This window comes from Trachurus trachurus (genome assembly GCF_905171665.1).
Source record: "Trachurus trachurus genome assembly, chromosome: 3".
In the NCBI taxonomy this organism is placed as follows: Eukaryota; Metazoa; Chordata; class Actinopteri; order Carangiformes; family Carangidae; genus Trachurus; species Trachurus trachurus.
The window spans coordinates 4,360,407-4,376,537 of NC_139893.1; the positions used below are offsets into that span (position 1 = coordinate 4,360,407).

Genomic DNA, 16,131 nt, shown 5'->3' on the forward strand with positions numbered 1-16,131 from the left:
GAGATGAGATACTCAGTGTTTCTGTGCTTACAAAGCCTTTTTTTTCTTTTTCTTTTGGTTATTGTATTTATGTTTCTTTTTGTTTCCGTGCAGAAAAAGCAGCTTAGACACAGTTAACTGTACCAGTGTTCGCCATTGTCGTTTTGTCACCTGCTCAAACAATCAACAGTGATGTGAACTGACAGCTTCTTAGAGCAACTCCACTTTGTCCCGGTTCTTTTCTCGTGTTTTTTTTTTCTTTTTTCTCCCTCTAACCTTTTCTTTGTCTCTCCCATTCTCTCCCTCTCTCCTCCTCCTCCTCTTTTTCTTCTATTCCCAGACTCTCATGTCCCAAGGGCAGACGACGACGTTCCCAGCCGAGCTACTAAAGAAGCAGCAGCAGGGGCCGAACAAGTCCCCCAAGAGGACGTCGTCGTCGTCTCTGTCTTCGTCGCCGCTGCCACCTGCTCCCGCTCTGCCGCCGCCGCTGAACAATCACTCCAACCTCTTCCTGTCCAGCGCTCTGCTCGGTCTCCCCGAACCTCCACCGCTCCCCCACCTCCCCCACCATCACCTCCCCCCCCACCTCCCCCACCTGCCCCACCACCACCACCAACCCAACGGAGTCATCCAAAGCACCACTCAGGACGCACCTTTGGCCCTCATCAGCAAACCTCGCAAAGACTCTCAGTGCTCCGACTCGGACGGTAGCGGCAGCAGCAGCGGTGGCGGCGGATCGTCGTCGTCGATGCCCGTCAATCTGAGCACGGGGGCCGGCCGGACCCAACAGCAGCAGCCCCCCCCCACTACCTCACCCCATGCCGCCGCAGCAGCAGCAGCAGCAGGACATGGATCTAGAAAGAACAAGTCCCAGAAGGGAAAAGGGGGACAGGCGGCGGCGGCGGTCCAAGCCCCGCTGCCCCCGCCGCCGACAACGGGCCAAGCGGCGGACCCTCTAGCGGCCTGGAAGGGCTTCTCCCAGAACCACCTGGTCCAGTCGCTGGTGGATCTGTTCCGCGGAGGAGAGTCCGGCGGCATCGGGATCCCCGGGGTCAGCATCCCCGGGGTCGGCATTCCCGGCGTGGGAATCCCGGGCACGTGCAACCCGACGGCCGGCCTCCCCGCCAACAAGGAGTCAGACGACGACGAGGACGACGAGGACGAGGACGACGACCTGGACGACGACGACCTGGAGGAGGAGGAGGAGGAGGATGAAGAGGACTCGGATGACAGTCTGTCAGGTAAAAAAAAAAAGTAACTTTTAATAAGGAGCCGAACGACGATAAAAAAGAAAAATTAACATAGAAACTTTTTCATTGTGATCGTTTTTTCTGATTATTTTTGATTAGAAAATTAATCATGTGGTCAATAAAACGTCCCAAATCTGTGAACAACGTCCATCACAGCTCAGTAAAACTGAAGGTAAAGCTGAAGGTGAGGAAAGAAGGTAGGAAGGTAGGAAGTTAGGAAGGAAGGAAGGACAAAGGGAAAGAAGGAAGGAAGGATAAAGGGAAAGAAGGAAGGAAGGCAGGAAGGACAAAGGGAAAGAAGGAAGGAAGGAAGGATAAAGAGATAGAAGGAAGGAAGGAAGGAAGGACGAAGGGAAAGAAAGAAGGAAGGAAGGCAGGAAGGATGAAGGGAAAGAAGCAAGGAAGGACAAAGGGAACGATGGGAGGAAAGAAGGAAGGGAAAAGGAAGGAAAGATAAATGGAGAGAGGGAACAGATTGGGTCAAAAAAGAAGGAAGAAGTAAGGACGAAGGGAGGGAGGCAAAAAGGATTGTGGAAAGAAGGAAGGGAAAGGTCAAGGAAGGAAGGAAGGAAGGACAAAGGGAAAGAAGGAAGGAAGGATAAAGGGAACGATGGGAGGAAAGAAGGAAGGGAAAAAGGACGGAAAGATAGATGGAGGGAGGGAACAGATTGGGTCAAAAAAGAAGGAAGAAGTAAGGATGAAGGGAAGGAAGGAAGGGAGGGAGGCAAAAAGGATTGTGTAAAGAAGGAAGGGAAAAGGGAAGGAAAGAAAGATGGAGGGATAGGGAACAGACCAGGTCAACTGGATCAAAAGAGGAAGGAAGAAGAAGTAAAGACAAAGGGAAGGAAGGAAGGAAGGAAGGAAAGAAGGAAGGGAGAAAGGAAGGAAAGAAGGAAGGATGGAGGAAGTGAACAGGAGGGTTAAAATCTCTGAAAGGCCATCACACCATTTAATTGCCGTTTGTATTGATGAATTGACACCTCGTTCATTTTCAAATCTTTCTTTCTCTCCCTGGGTTTCCTTTTGTTTTATTTTTTATTTCTCCTCCTCTTCTCCCAGAGTCGGACAGTAACTCCGACAGCGACGTCTCTGGGAAGAAAGTGAAGGAGTCGAAGAAGCTGCTGCCGTCGGGGTCGTCCTCCGCGAAGGAGTCGACTCCCCGCAGGCTAACCAAAGGCCCAGAACTACTGAACACCTCAACCAATCACAGCGCCAGCAGCTGCTCGCCGCTCAACCTGCAGGTCATCAAGACCCCCACCATCGTCACCAGCGCCAGTGCCTTGGCCTATCACAGCTCTCCGGGCTCGTCCTCCTACAGCTTGGCCTCTCCGCTAGGTAACGTCTTTATATATAAAAAATAAAAATAAAAAAACTGTAAAGGTGCAAGAGTGCAGGGCTCAAGACTAAAGTAGGAGCACACAACTTCAAATTTTAGGAGTGCTTTTTTTTTCAACTTCATTAGATAATAATCAATCATGTGAAAAGAAAGCAATTGGTTACATGAATGTCCCCACTCCTCCCCATTCAAAAGTTTTTTTTTTACTAGGGATGGGCAATGAATAGTCCTTCAATAAAATAAAATTTTAAAAAATCAAATAGTTTATGAGACAATCATCTTGTGTGAAAAAATGTAAATGTCTCCTTTTCACTGACGCAGAAAGAGAAACATGGAAAGACTCCACCAGAAAGTTCTGTGTGAAACTCTGTCAAATAAAAAACAAATGAAACTGAGGTGCAGTGCAAACTCTGCAAGGTGCGGATTTGGATTAGAAGTGGCCGGAAAATATTGATGTAATAGTTTACACCGGGAGAGGAGACTTCCACACACAGTAAATCAACTTGCAAAGCACATATTCACATTTCCTTTTCATTCATTATGATCCTCATATCACACACATCGGCCTGACACCTGTAATGACAGATTACAGATTCTTTGAGTTTCACTGGGGTTAAAAGAAACAAAAAAACCCCAGCAAATTTACTGGTTGCACATGCGCAAGTAGATGAGAAATGTACTTGCACTGTCTCAAATGTTATTATTCATATCATTCATTCATTTAGTGGCAGTCTTGAGCCCTGTGGGTAAGAGATGGTTTTAGAAACCCACCACCTGAAGTTGCATTTTACACCAATCAGAAATCCAAAAAACAATGCACTCACCCTCCAAAAATATATATAAATGGGTGCTGGATCCTCAAACCAAAGTCCATATATAGAAAATGTACAAACAGTACAGGACCGCACTCCAAATTCAAGTGCTTTATTATGACACAAACATTTCAGGGAAAAAACGTTCTTCAGCGTATAGCAGCTAAAACATTACTGTACCGTTTTGGTAGGTTTCGTTTTCCTGTGTCACGCTGAAGAAGGGTTTTCCCCCGAAATAGTTAGTATCATAATAAAATACTTAAATTTGGAGTGCAGTCCTGTACTGTTTTATATGTTCTATATTATACACCAGTCAACCATAACATTACGACCTCCTGCCATGTGTATGAGCCTTGGCCCTGACCCATGACCATTTTTTTTTACCACCGTGGTGTTTTTAATATTTGTATATCAGGGATGCAAACAGCGCGCCGAAAAGCGAAACTCGCTTTTTTCATGACCAATTAGGTGACTTGTGTGAATCATTCAGATCCGAAGAGTTTTTGTTTTGAGGGGGGGGGGGGAAGTGAAATGTTTACTACGACAGTGACTGAAGACGAGGTCACATACTGGAAAGCTGGCATTAATTAACGTTAAGCTACATTGTTTTAGATTACCGGTACATACTCAGCCATGCATCACGTTCCCTCGTCTCTGACCAGGCAGCACCTCAGTAGTTTTGTAATCGTGAGTATTTTCCTGAACATGGTTGTCTGTTAAATAACTGTAGGTAACGTTAGGGATGCACAGTGTTGTTTTTACCGATGACCGACGCCGTGCTGTGAGTGTCCGTGTCTTGTCCCGTGGCTGAGTTGCCGTTGCCGCGGTACAAACTCGATCCTACAGTCTATGTATAAAACACACACTACATCAGTAGGTGATAAACTGTTGTAGTAGGCTGACAACATCGCTAGCAAACACCGCTTTGACTACACTAGATCCATGGAGGTAACCATGACAACCGGTTCTTTCTGCAGTCTGGTTGCGCACGCATCCTGATTTGTTGGTAAACAGATAATCCCTCTATAAGTATGTCCATTACACACTTTTAGGCCTTAAAATGTCTTAAATTTGTTGAATTATTGTGTTCAAGTCTTAAATAATTTTAGACAGGTCTTAAATTTTCTTATGCCCAGTTGCCATTTCACTCGCATTTGCCCCTAAAAAAACTGGGAAAATCACAAAAAAGAAAGATCACAACCTGCGATTGGTCCAAAACTACAAATCCCACAATTCTCTGCCTCAACAATAACAGTAGTTAGTGTAAGTGAGGGAGAGTGGAGCTGTAGGTGAAAAGAGGAAACAACGCACGTCTGGTCCTGTTCTATGTTGTTCGTTCACACGTCACCGTTTATTCGTTACGTCCGCGGTGTAAAAGGCCGTGACGCAAAGACGCGATTAGGCGCGAGACGCGATTAGGCGCGAGACGCGGTATACGCGACTTTTTTTTTTTGCGACGCAATACACGCGATTCTTTTATGGCGACGGGACCCTCGCGTCTTCGTCTATTTCATCGTGTTTGGTGGGAAGACCCAAAGACCCACGCTTTTTTTCCCCGCGAGCTTTTACGCGCAACCAAACGCGAGATACGCGAGTTAACGCTCGTTTTCACTCGTTTCAAAAAAAAATTCACGAGCCCGCCCATTTTCACTACAACAATTTTTTTTTTTTTTTTTTTTTTTTTCAAAGGAGGTTAACTCGAAAGCAACTGGACTTAGTTATTTGTCTAGGAAGACGTTTCACCTTCATCCAAGAGGCTTCATCAGTTCATGTAGCATCTGACCAGGCTGGGACTGGTCCAACTATCTGCTGTGGAGACTCAGTATAAGTCCAGTTGCTTTCGATTTAACCTCCTTTGAAATACTATGACCTGGACCAGGGGTCGGCAACCCAAAATGTTGAAAGAGCCATATTGGACCAAAAAAAACAAAAACAAATATGTCTGGAGCCGCAAAAAATTAAAAGCCTTATATAACCCTTATAATGAAGGCAACGCATGCTGTATGTATCTATAGTAGCTATATTAGCTTATCAAAATGACTAAATTAACTACAAATACATAATGAGCCTTCATGATTAAATGTTTATTTTTCCTGCAGTGTATTCTGTAGAGAATGACTCACCACGTGACTCTGTTGCGCGATGCCGCCTCAAGTTTAACTTCATTACAATATTAATGAATTATGTTTCATTGCTTTGATGAAATTAAAGAAATGCAATAAAGAAATCAGATTTTTGATGTCGTTTTTATTTTGAGGATCCGAAAAAACAGCATAACGGGGGGGGGGGGTGAGGTCAGCAGCAGCAGCGGCCAGCGGCGCTCTTTATGTCTGTGGTGTGGAGCAGTGCGTCTCTGAATGCAGCGGAGGCAGCTCCGTGACACTACTGTGTGTAGGCTGAATACCTGTGAGTGCCCGCGGCAGCGCCGCTGCTCGTTGAAAACGGCTGTGATCACGTGATTTCAGGTCCAGAAACGTTTGTAATATCACGGGAAAAAGTCGCTAGATTTGTCGCTAGTCGCTTTTGACAAAAAAAGTCACCAAGAGGGGTTGGAAAGTCGCCAGATTTAGCGACAAAGTCGCCAAGTTGGCAACACTGTTTACAACAGCCACCTGCCTGGCCTCCCGCCCTGCTGATAGAGACCTGTGTCGCAGGCTATGACGTAAATATTCGTTGACAGAAATGTTGAAATTGAATATTTATTCTACACATTTTTACAGCATTGGAAAACGTTAAGAATGTTTGTCCTCCTACAGAAACCATATTAAAACAAAAAATATATTTTTCTCCCCCATCTTTTTCCATTTTCAAACATTTTTGAAAAAGCTCCAGGGAGCCACTAGGCGGCGTTAAAGAGCCGCATGCGGCTCTAGAGCCGCGGGTTGCCGACCCCTGACCTGGACAAATGAGAATATGCACAGGCCTACAACAACATTTCTGCTCTCACCAACCATGGTTGAGGTCACAACGCTGCTGTAGCTGCTCTGGAAGTCCGAGAGGAGAGTCAAAGAGGAGCAGCGCGTCGCTGTGTCGGACTGTTTGTTTGGATTTAATGAAGAAGCTGCACAGAGTCAGGTGAGCAGAAGCTGCCCCCTCTCTCACCGTGGAGCCGCTGCTGTCTCACAGCCACCACCAACCCCTAGAATAAAACACCACCGACCCATAGAATAAAACACCACTAAGCCGTGGACGGTCGCTGTGTGGATAAAATGCTGACGACCAAAACAGCCGCCACCAGGTCACTGACTGGAGAGTTTTAAAGTCGGCACATGAACGCAGCTCAGACCGGCCGGTGCCTCAGCGCGGTGATCAGCAGGACGCTATAGCCTACCCAGTACCGGCCAGCTCAGTACAGAAGGGGGGGGACGATAACGTGACGCACAGTATACTGTTATGAGACACATTATGCATCCCAACTGTCTTTTTTTTAGAGGATTTTTTTTATTTTTTTTACCAAGAATGCGCCCAAAAAAATCATGATCCAGGGGCCAAAATTCGAAACAAATATATATATTTTTAATCATAATTCTCATTATTCTCCTGATGTCGGTTTAATGTAAACAGATTGCGCTGATATGCGTCATGTGACAGCGGGGCAGAGCTGCAGCTGCTGTGCTGTGATGGACCTGATCAGACTGGTGCTGGTCCACAGTCAATCAGTCCCAGATCCTCCACCGTCACCAGATCCCCCGAAAGCCCCCGCAAATAATACATCTACAAGAAATTAAGTGGCAAGTTGCACCTTTTCGTCGGCTTATTATTTGCGGATTATTTTTTTTATAGCCTATATAACGTCACTGCAACATGCGGCTCTCAGTGCTTGTCGGTGTTGTGTCTATAAATTGTGAAATAACTTTTCCTATACAATACAAATAACCAATGATAATGAGATTTCCACCGCGCCGAACCAATCATGTGGCTGGAATAGAGCCAGTCAACAGTAACATGTGCATTTGTTTGGGTTGCTGCAGATGTGCACATCAGCTGACACCGCCGGTAAAAGAGACAGAGAGAATGAGTGTTGTCTCGAAAAAAAAACAGTAAAGGAGAACTTGGACAAGTGACTGAAAAGACGCGTGGTGCGCAATGGAGACACCAGACAGCTGGAGCGGACCGTGGTCACGGTGCGGCCGCTCTGCTGCTCACCTCAGTGTGTGCGACAACTCATTCATGGTTGTCTCTGATTATACTGGTAACAGCCTTCCTATTCACCTCCAATGTAGACGCGACGTGCGCGCTCGTTACCCAAAGCGGCGCGTATCCGCGTGCAGTCGGTGCGACGGCGCCGCCGTTTCCCCCCCGTGCATGTCCGTTGCTGTGTCAGGCAGGTGTCTCCCACGGAGCTCTGCCCCGTTTCTACGGTGAAGGAGAGACGTCGCCTCCGCGATGTAGAATGTGTTCAATTAAAGTGAAACTAACACATTATATCGGCCTATATGTCCATTACACACTGAATGGGATGTTAAATCCCATGTCTTTATTTCTTCTGTTTATTTTAATAGTAATAATTATGACTAACATTCAGTGAAGACCTAAAAATCAGTATCTCCAAAATTGAAATATTGCAATGGTTTTTATTTTTTTAAAGCATTTTTAATCTTGAAATGTTGGCCTTCTGAAAACTGTCCATCTATATGCACTCAATACTTGGTTGGGGTTGAACTACTGGAAATTGACTTTTCTGTGATATTGTTGTTAATGGTGAGCCCCCCCCCCCAGACAATTCCTCTCTTTTTTGGTCCTGACCCGTTTGCATCCCTGGTACATAACAATTTATTCTACTATTTAAATATTCTTTTCATTATATTCTTTTCTCGCTTTTATTATCTGCTTTTACTGCCTACTATTGGAACACCTGAATTCCCGACCGGAGATGAATAAAGTATCGTTATCGTTATCGTTATCGTAAAAAAAAAAGTAAAAAAGTAATTAGTGAGTTTCTACATTATAAAAGTAGCTAATCACCAGGTAAAGTAACTATTGCATTACTTTTTTTTTTTTAAATAAAATGCTCAAATATGTTAAATTACTTGGAGTCGCCCCCGCCTAACCTCCTGTTTATCTGGATCTAACCAGTTCACTCAGCATTACAGTAGTTCCAGATAAACAGCGTTTTTCCGACTAGTTGATGGACTGAAAATAATGTGTATATAACGTACACTTAAAAACAGGCGTATTATTATGTTGTGACGGGACTTGTTGAGTCAAGTAACGGTGCATTTCACTGTCAGTAACGGTTACATCATTATAACGGGGGAAACTGTACCTTTTTTGATGCGCCATTAGTAACGCAGTTACAAAGTAACGGCATTATTCTCCCATTACTACTGTACCTCTGACCTGGGAGCATCCCATAATAAAGAGCTGCAGGTGTTTGAATCATTTTTCCCAGTGCGATTCCCTTCACCTGTCAGCGGTCGTAACGTTCGGCCTGATCGGTGTAAACTGCAGCTCAGCAGATAACAGTGAAGACTGGGTTTGTTGCTCAGCGATCAGAGTCATGACGACCTGTTTTTGCTCCATTTCCACCATCTAACTGCACAGAGAAATTACTATAATGTGTAACGTGTTATACAATTCACCTACTGAAGACTACATTTTCTCATATTATGTGAGCGTTTGGCATTTTTAGTCCGTATAGACGGCAGCCGAGGGAATTCATGTGTTGTGTATATTTACTGTAACACACGGTTTGTGGAAAAGGCCAGTGCATGTAAACATTTAAGGCCTTTGGTTACATGACGCCGGGTGTGATTGCTGCTAAGTTCAGCTGTGTGTGTGGTTGCTGCTTGTTGTGTGTGTGTGCTGTCAAATTGATGGTTGAACTGTGTCTCTCCACAGGCTTAGGGAAGAGGAAGAGGGTGATGGATGAGAAGGAGTTGATGATACCTCTGGAGCTGGGGTACGTACAAGAGTCCAGGAGGAAGAGAGAGGAGAGAAGAGAGGAGAGGAGAGAGAAGTGGTTCACTGTGGAAAACGAGGGGGTTTTCTCAGGCAATTTCACAATTTTATCACATTTTTTGCTTTTTGTTTTTCTCTCCCTTTTCATTCTTATATAAAAACAGGTGGCGCAGAGAAACCAGAATCAAGTCGGTGACTGGACGTCCGCAGGGCGAGGTGGCCTACTACGCCCCGTGTGGCAAGAAGCTGAGGCAGTACCCGGATGTGATGAAGGTACCTCCGCCGCCTCCTCCTCCTCCTCCTCCTCCTCTTTCTCCTCCCACCTCCTCCCCCGCTGAGCGCTGCTGCTGCACAATCGCTTCATCTACATCCTATGATACAGAAGCAGATGCTTTGAGGCATACAGATGAGCAGTGACAGGGATTTCGGACGGTTTTATTATATGATCCATATTATTTCCAGTAACAACGGTTGCACCACTGCTCCTCCACGATGCTCAAACATTGTGCTTGTGTATCAGGATTATGTGTTGTGTATATGTTGTTGTTTTTTTTGTTTTTTTTATGTGTGCTACATGCTCCAGCTGCACCTCCACCCCCCTCAACCCACCCCCCCTCACCCTGCTTTCTCTGACCCTAATAGTGAGAGATGATATTCTTAGATTCCCTCCCTCTCCTCTCCCACTCCCCTACCCTCACAACAACAAAAAAAAACACACGATTAATGTCTACACTGTAAAAACTCAGCATTTTTCCAAGAATATTTGTCTTATTTCTTGTCAAAATGTCTCAATTTTAATCAAAACTGATTTCTTTCCACTTAAAATAAGACTCGTCACCTAAAAATTAACTTGTTTTTAGACCGTTTTCACTTGTTTCAAACAAATTTTCAATTGAAATAAGTAGAAAAATCTGCTAGTGAAAGCAGGTTTTTTGTGCTTGTAATAAGGAAGAATAACTTGCTCCACTATCAGATTCTTAAGTGAAAATATGCTTGAAAAAAGCAAAAAGTGTCTAAAAACAAGCTACTTTTTAATGTGATGAGTCTTATTTTAAGTATAATTAGCTTTATTTTGACTAGAAATTACATTTTGACTAGAAATAAGACAAATATTCTTGGTAAGATTTTGAGTTTTTGCAGTCTAGTGTTGGGATGCACAGCTTCTGCCACACCGTTGACTTGGTACGGTGCACGTTATGGTTTATTATCATCTTTTGTTTGGTTTCAACAACAAAAAAAAGCTCCAAAAACACTTGATTGTCAGATTTTTCTCTGTGAGTGCGGTGGTCGTGAGAACAAAACAAAAACAAAACAGTACCACTCACTCACGTCTCCTCAGTCAGCAGCAGGCAGTAAAAAGGCCTCGTTCTGCCACGGATAAATAAGAAAGGGCCTGAATTGTGCACCCCAAGGTCAGAACCGTTTTTCTCTCCTGAGAGCTCTTGCTCTTTTTTTTCCTTCTTTTTTTTGTGTCCCCGGCTTTTATAATGATTAGTAGCACTGCACAGATGCACACTGTAACCTTAGACTCCCTCCAATCTAGTGCCTCCTCCTCCTCCCAGTTGCTTTTTTATAATTTTTATTGATTTATTTTAATTTCAATGTCGCTAATTTTCATAAAACAAATTATTTTCTTGCCTAAACCAACGCCATTTATTATTTTCTCTTCTGTAGTATCTATCCAGAAATGGAGTAAGTGGCATCACGCGTGATAATTTTAGCTTCAGTGCAAAGATAAGGGTTGGTGACTTCTATGAAGCCAGAGAAGGACCCCAGGTGACTGCCTTTCATCTCTCTCACTCTTTCACTCTCTCTTTTACTCTCTCTCTCTCTCTCTTCCTGATCCCTGTTCATCTTTTTCATCTAGCGGCAGGCAAAGCTTCATGCAGCAGTCACTGTCAAGGCCATGGATATTATACAGTATAGTAGTAGTAGGATTCAACCAAAACAAATACAACAAAACCCTCAGTATAGTCCTAGTTCATTAGATCTCTCACTGTGCATGGAGAAATGTAATAATCATCACCTGACATTACTTCCACAGGTGACCAGTATGAAATATGTCATGTTATGTGTTATGGATGTGTTTGTATTAAAGGGATAGTTCAACGTTTTTGACAAATTGGCCCATTGCCATAATCCCTATCATCATACTCATCAAATACACAATCCAACAACTCCAAAACGCTCTGGTGGACAAGTTGTGACCTGCACATTCACCACGCTATGAGATAATAACACAATGTTACCAGACAGAGTTGTTTTAGAGGTAAATTCATGCAAAACTGCTGATGCGTGTTGCCTTCAGGGACAGTTTTTCATCAAGCAGTCTCTGCATTTCCCTCTAAAACAACTCTGTGTGGTAACGTTGTGTTATTATCTCATAGCGTGGTGAATGTGCAGGTCACAACTTGTCCGCCAGAGCGTTGTGGAGTTGTTGGATTGTGTATTTGATGAGTTTGATGAGGGGAAACCAAGAAGAAATCCCATGAGCCTCCGTAGCGTAGCTCTGAGCAGCTCACGGCTCTGCTCCGCCGTTCTAAAAGCAGCTTGCACCGACAATTAAAGGTAACGAACCTACTGCTATGACTATAGGGATTATGGCAATGGGCCAATTTGCCAAAATGTTGAACTATCCCTTTAAAGGAAACAGGATAAAGAGAATATACTTAAATATAGATATATGCATTTCTGAGGGGCAACAGAGCACAGATAGATAAATAAATGAGTTATTATTGATATTATTTGACCTGCTCTTTAGCTTTTTATTATCTATTATAGAAAATATAATATAATACTGTATATGTGTTGTTTGAATCTCTATTGAAAACACTGAGTCAGAGTCCAGTTAGCAGATGATTAAACTGTCACATAGTCACATTAAAATGTTGTATGTTAACAAGTTACACCTCTCCCCCCCCCTCCCCTCTCCACTCTCTAAGGGTTTACAGTGGAGCCTGTTGAAGGAAGAGGAGGTCATCCCTCACATTTTGGCGATGGAGGGTCGCAGGGGTCGACCCCCGAACTCGGAGCGCCAGTTAGCGGGCGACGGCGGCGGCAAGGGCAGCCGGCGGAGGAAGGGCCGGCCCCCCAACGTCGGCGATCCGCTGGCGCCCGAGGGCCCGAGTCCCAGCGAGGTCAAACTGCTGCGCAAACTAGAGGCTCAAGGTGAGAAGAGGAAATGAGCCCTGAAATATGTTTGTCGTGAGCGTGTGTGTGTTGTCATTAATCAACCGGCCATTATTATTCAGATTCAGGCGTTGGCTGAAGTTTCAGTTTCAGAATATACTGTATGTTTTTTATTATAGTGGGCTGTTGTTGGCCCCGCCCACTTCCTGTGTGTGACTTAGATGCTTTTTGACATGAATCAGCTTTGATATGAACTCCTTTTGATCCTTTTGATGCTACTGAGCGTTTGATAATCACAGAATTACTGATGATGTTATTACAAAATATCATAAAAATGTGTTTTTATGTATCTGTAGTGCATGTAGTTATTGCATATATGTACTTTCTTATACATAGTTCAGTATTTTAAAATGTTAACGGACAAATAAATATATGTTTAGACTGCTTTTAAAGGGATAGTTCAACATTTTGGCAAATTTGCCCATTGCTACGCTACAGAGGCTCATGGGATTTCTTGGTTTTCCTCATCAAACTCATGAAATACACAATCCTACAACTCCAAAACGCAAATTCATGCAAAACCGCTTATGCGTGTTGCGTTCATGGACAGCTCATCAAGCAGTCTCTGCATTTACCTCTAAAACAACTCTGTCTGGTAACGTTGTGTTATTATCTCATAGCGTGGTGAATGTGCAGGTCACAACTTGTCCACCAGAGCGTTGTGGAGTTGTTGGATTGTGTATTTGATGAGTTTGATGAGGGAAACCAAGAAATCCCATAATGAACCTCCGTAGTGTAGCTCTGAGCAGCTCACGGCTCTGCTCCGCCATTCTAAAAACAGCTTGCACCGACAATTAAAGGTAACGAACCTACTGCTATGACTATAGGGATTATGGCAATGGGCCAATTTGCCAAAATGTTGAACTATCCCTTTACGTAAGCATCTCTCCCATAGTTTGTTGAAGTTTAAATGTGATCTCAGTCAGATGTTTTTGCAGAGTTCAGGTTCAGGTTCATAGTTTCTGAAGCGATAACAACTTTTTTGCCTCGTGTCCTGTGCAGAAATCGCTCGACAGGCTGCTCAGATGAAACTGATGAGGAAACTGGAAAAGCAGGCGCTGGCACGTGCAGCCAAAGAAGCTCGGAAACAACAAGGTAAACTCTTTTTTTTCTTTTCTTTTTTTAAACTTTTCTATTTTAGTTTGTTTTATTTTTTCCGTGTTGTTAACGAGAGCACGAGGTTGTGACGATGATGTGGAGGTGTCAGTCGGCCGGTCGGTCACTTCAAACCACTTCCATCTCCGTGGGTGTGGTGGTGTGAAGACAGCAGGGCCTTTGTTTTCTATGTTTAAATGCATTTCCATCGGTCTAAAGCTTTAATCTCCTCTCTGATCTTTATTGCTGCCGTGCTGCTGGTTTCATTCAGCATCATCATCCTGCTGCTTATACATTTTTTAAATTCCTACACGGCGTCAAAATCAGATCGAAACCTCAAGACTGTTTACTTGTAGGCGTGCTACATACTCACCAATGCAGAGGAAACTGAATTCTGAGCTTTTAAAACATCGCTTCTACATGTTTTTAATTCAACTTTTACAGCTGTTAAAATATGAAAATGATCTCACATCCCACTGTATAAATTTAGCGACACTCTTCTGACCTGAAAGCTATCACCGGCCTCCATCTAATCTCTCCCCTGTCTGTCCCAGAATCAGTGATCAGCTCACATGTCGAGGCTCCGTCGTGTAGTTTAATAAAAAAATCCTCCAGTCATGAGAATCAAGGTTAAGACCGGGTCAGAGTGGGGGGAGACCTGCTGCTGCAGCTGCACTTGTGGATGAACGATATAAAAATAACCACCGTGCTGCTGCTCCCTGTGAATCATCAGTCTGAAGAGTTCAGAGTTTCTTCTCTTTGTGTTTTTTTGGTTTTTACTGTTGAGCTCATCCTTTATTCTTCTAAAGGACCTAAAGTTGTTTTTAACCACATCCTCAGTAACTGTACTGGGTGATTCTTCAATTAGGGGAGTTTTTCTTTCCCCCAGGGTGAATTTTCAAGAAAGAATTGAACTGTTGTGTCTTAATTTGGACATTTGAATGTTTTTTTGGATGTTGAAAATCCAAATATGCCAGAATTTCTATGTTTTGGGCTCATCCCCAACCCAGAGTTTTTAACATCTTCTCCATAATAAAGTAATAAGACTTCACTTTGCATTGTCACATAATAATAACATCTTTTAAATTCATTTGGTTTATACATGAGCAGTAAGAACAAATATCGCTGCCATTAGTGCATGTGTCATTACAATCACACCAACTGTTTTAAAGCAATAAAGGTTTTTCAAACTGCTTTTCAACTCAGACATGGCAGAAGCACTATGACTTATCGATCTCAACAAATCTGTTTATTAGCTGTCATCTCTGAACAAGTTACTATTTGGATATTTCAGTTCAGAAATAAGAAATTTCACTTTATTTATATTCAGTTTACATTGTTTGCTATCGAGTCTAAAACTTCACAATCTTTTGCTCCAAAATGTTGTTAACTGTCATACGATTGGCTGAAAGTCGATGGTGTCAAAATGATCTTGAAGGACGATCAAAGCTTTACTGAGATGTTTGTCCCAGACAATCTAAGAAAGCCTCTGAAACAGCTGAAATAAATTTATCTTTTCAAGATTTCAGAGGTCAAAAGTTCACCCATATGTATATATACTGTATATATTTACAGTTTGGTCGTCCAGCTTCTTTGATTTAACTCTTTTAATTCAACTCTTGCAGCGATCATGGCGGCGGAGGAACGGAGGAAGCAGAAGGAGCAGATCAAGATCCTGAAGCAGCAGGTGAGACCTCATCCTGGTCCTGGTCACTGTGCTGACAGATGTTTTTCTCTATCTGACTCACATTGTCTCCGTCTGCACTGCAACAAAATGCTGAATGGTTATTTTTTCGATGCTCTTCAATCACCATCGTTACCTCCACTGCTAAACTTATTGTTGCTGTTTGTGGTTTTTGTTGTTGTTGCTGCCCCACCCCAATCGGACTAGAGTGTTTTCCAGAGTCTAAAATATTGAGAGATTACTTTTTTCTCTTTTTTTTTTCCTTCCCCTTCCCCCTCGTCTTCGTCTTACAGGAAAAGATCAAGCGCATTCAGCAGATTCGGATGGAGAAGGAACTCAGGGCGCAGCAGATTTTGGAGGTACAGGATTTGATCCAACAGCAGCAGCAGCAGCAGCACCTCTGATTAAGCAGAACATTCCTGGATAGCTGCTGCTGCTGCTGCAACAAGCCCTCAGTCTATAGTGTTTTAATCTTCCTAAAGCTCATTACTGAACAGCAGCAGCAGCGGCAAAAGCAGCAGCAGCAGCAGCAGCAGCAGCATGCATTGGAGGGAGTTGCGTCTTCTTAGGCGTAATTCCACATGGAACTAATGCTAAATTGGTCTTGGTTGACGGCTGTTGAATATTAAAATGGCTGTTGCTGCCTCTTCAGACCTTATTTAAATTGGACAGAAAAGTCTTTTTTTCATCAGACAACAGTAACAGTTTAGCATAAGTGGGTCGAGGAGAGAGAGAAAAAAAGGTGCTGCTGTTTTTCCACATACACAAACACACACACACACACACATGCCAAGATAGATTCACACACACAAACACACACACACACACAATTATACTGTTGGAGCTTCAAAGTGTTTTAGCAGGACTAAATCAATTTTGAGTTGA

At 43.5% G+C, this 16,131-nt stretch overlaps 1 protein-coding gene across 6 annotated transcripts in view; it reads left to right on the top strand.

Moving 5' to 3' along the window:
• Positions 1–16,131, top strand: part of baz2ba (bromodomain adjacent to zinc finger domain, 2Ba) — a 117,145-nt gene that overhangs the window by 71,429 nt on the left and 29,585 nt on the right. For all 6 annotated transcript variants that reach the window (XM_083994958.1, XM_083994956.1, XM_083994957.1 and 3 more), the window contains 8 exons: positions 320–1,220; positions 2,289–2,564; positions 9,219–9,279; positions 9,443–9,551; positions 12,221–12,446; positions 13,470–13,562; positions 15,188–15,249; positions 15,540–15,605. In XM_083994958.1, the coding sequence (XP_083851084.1) occupies positions 320–1,220; positions 2,289–2,564; positions 9,219–9,279; positions 9,443–9,551; positions 12,221–12,446; positions 13,470–13,562; positions 15,188–15,249; positions 15,540–15,605 (1,794 nt within the window). The remainder of the gene's footprint in view (positions 1–319; positions 1,221–2,288; positions 2,565–9,218; positions 9,280–9,442; positions 9,552–12,220; positions 12,447–13,469; positions 13,563–15,187; positions 15,250–15,539; positions 15,606–16,131) is intronic.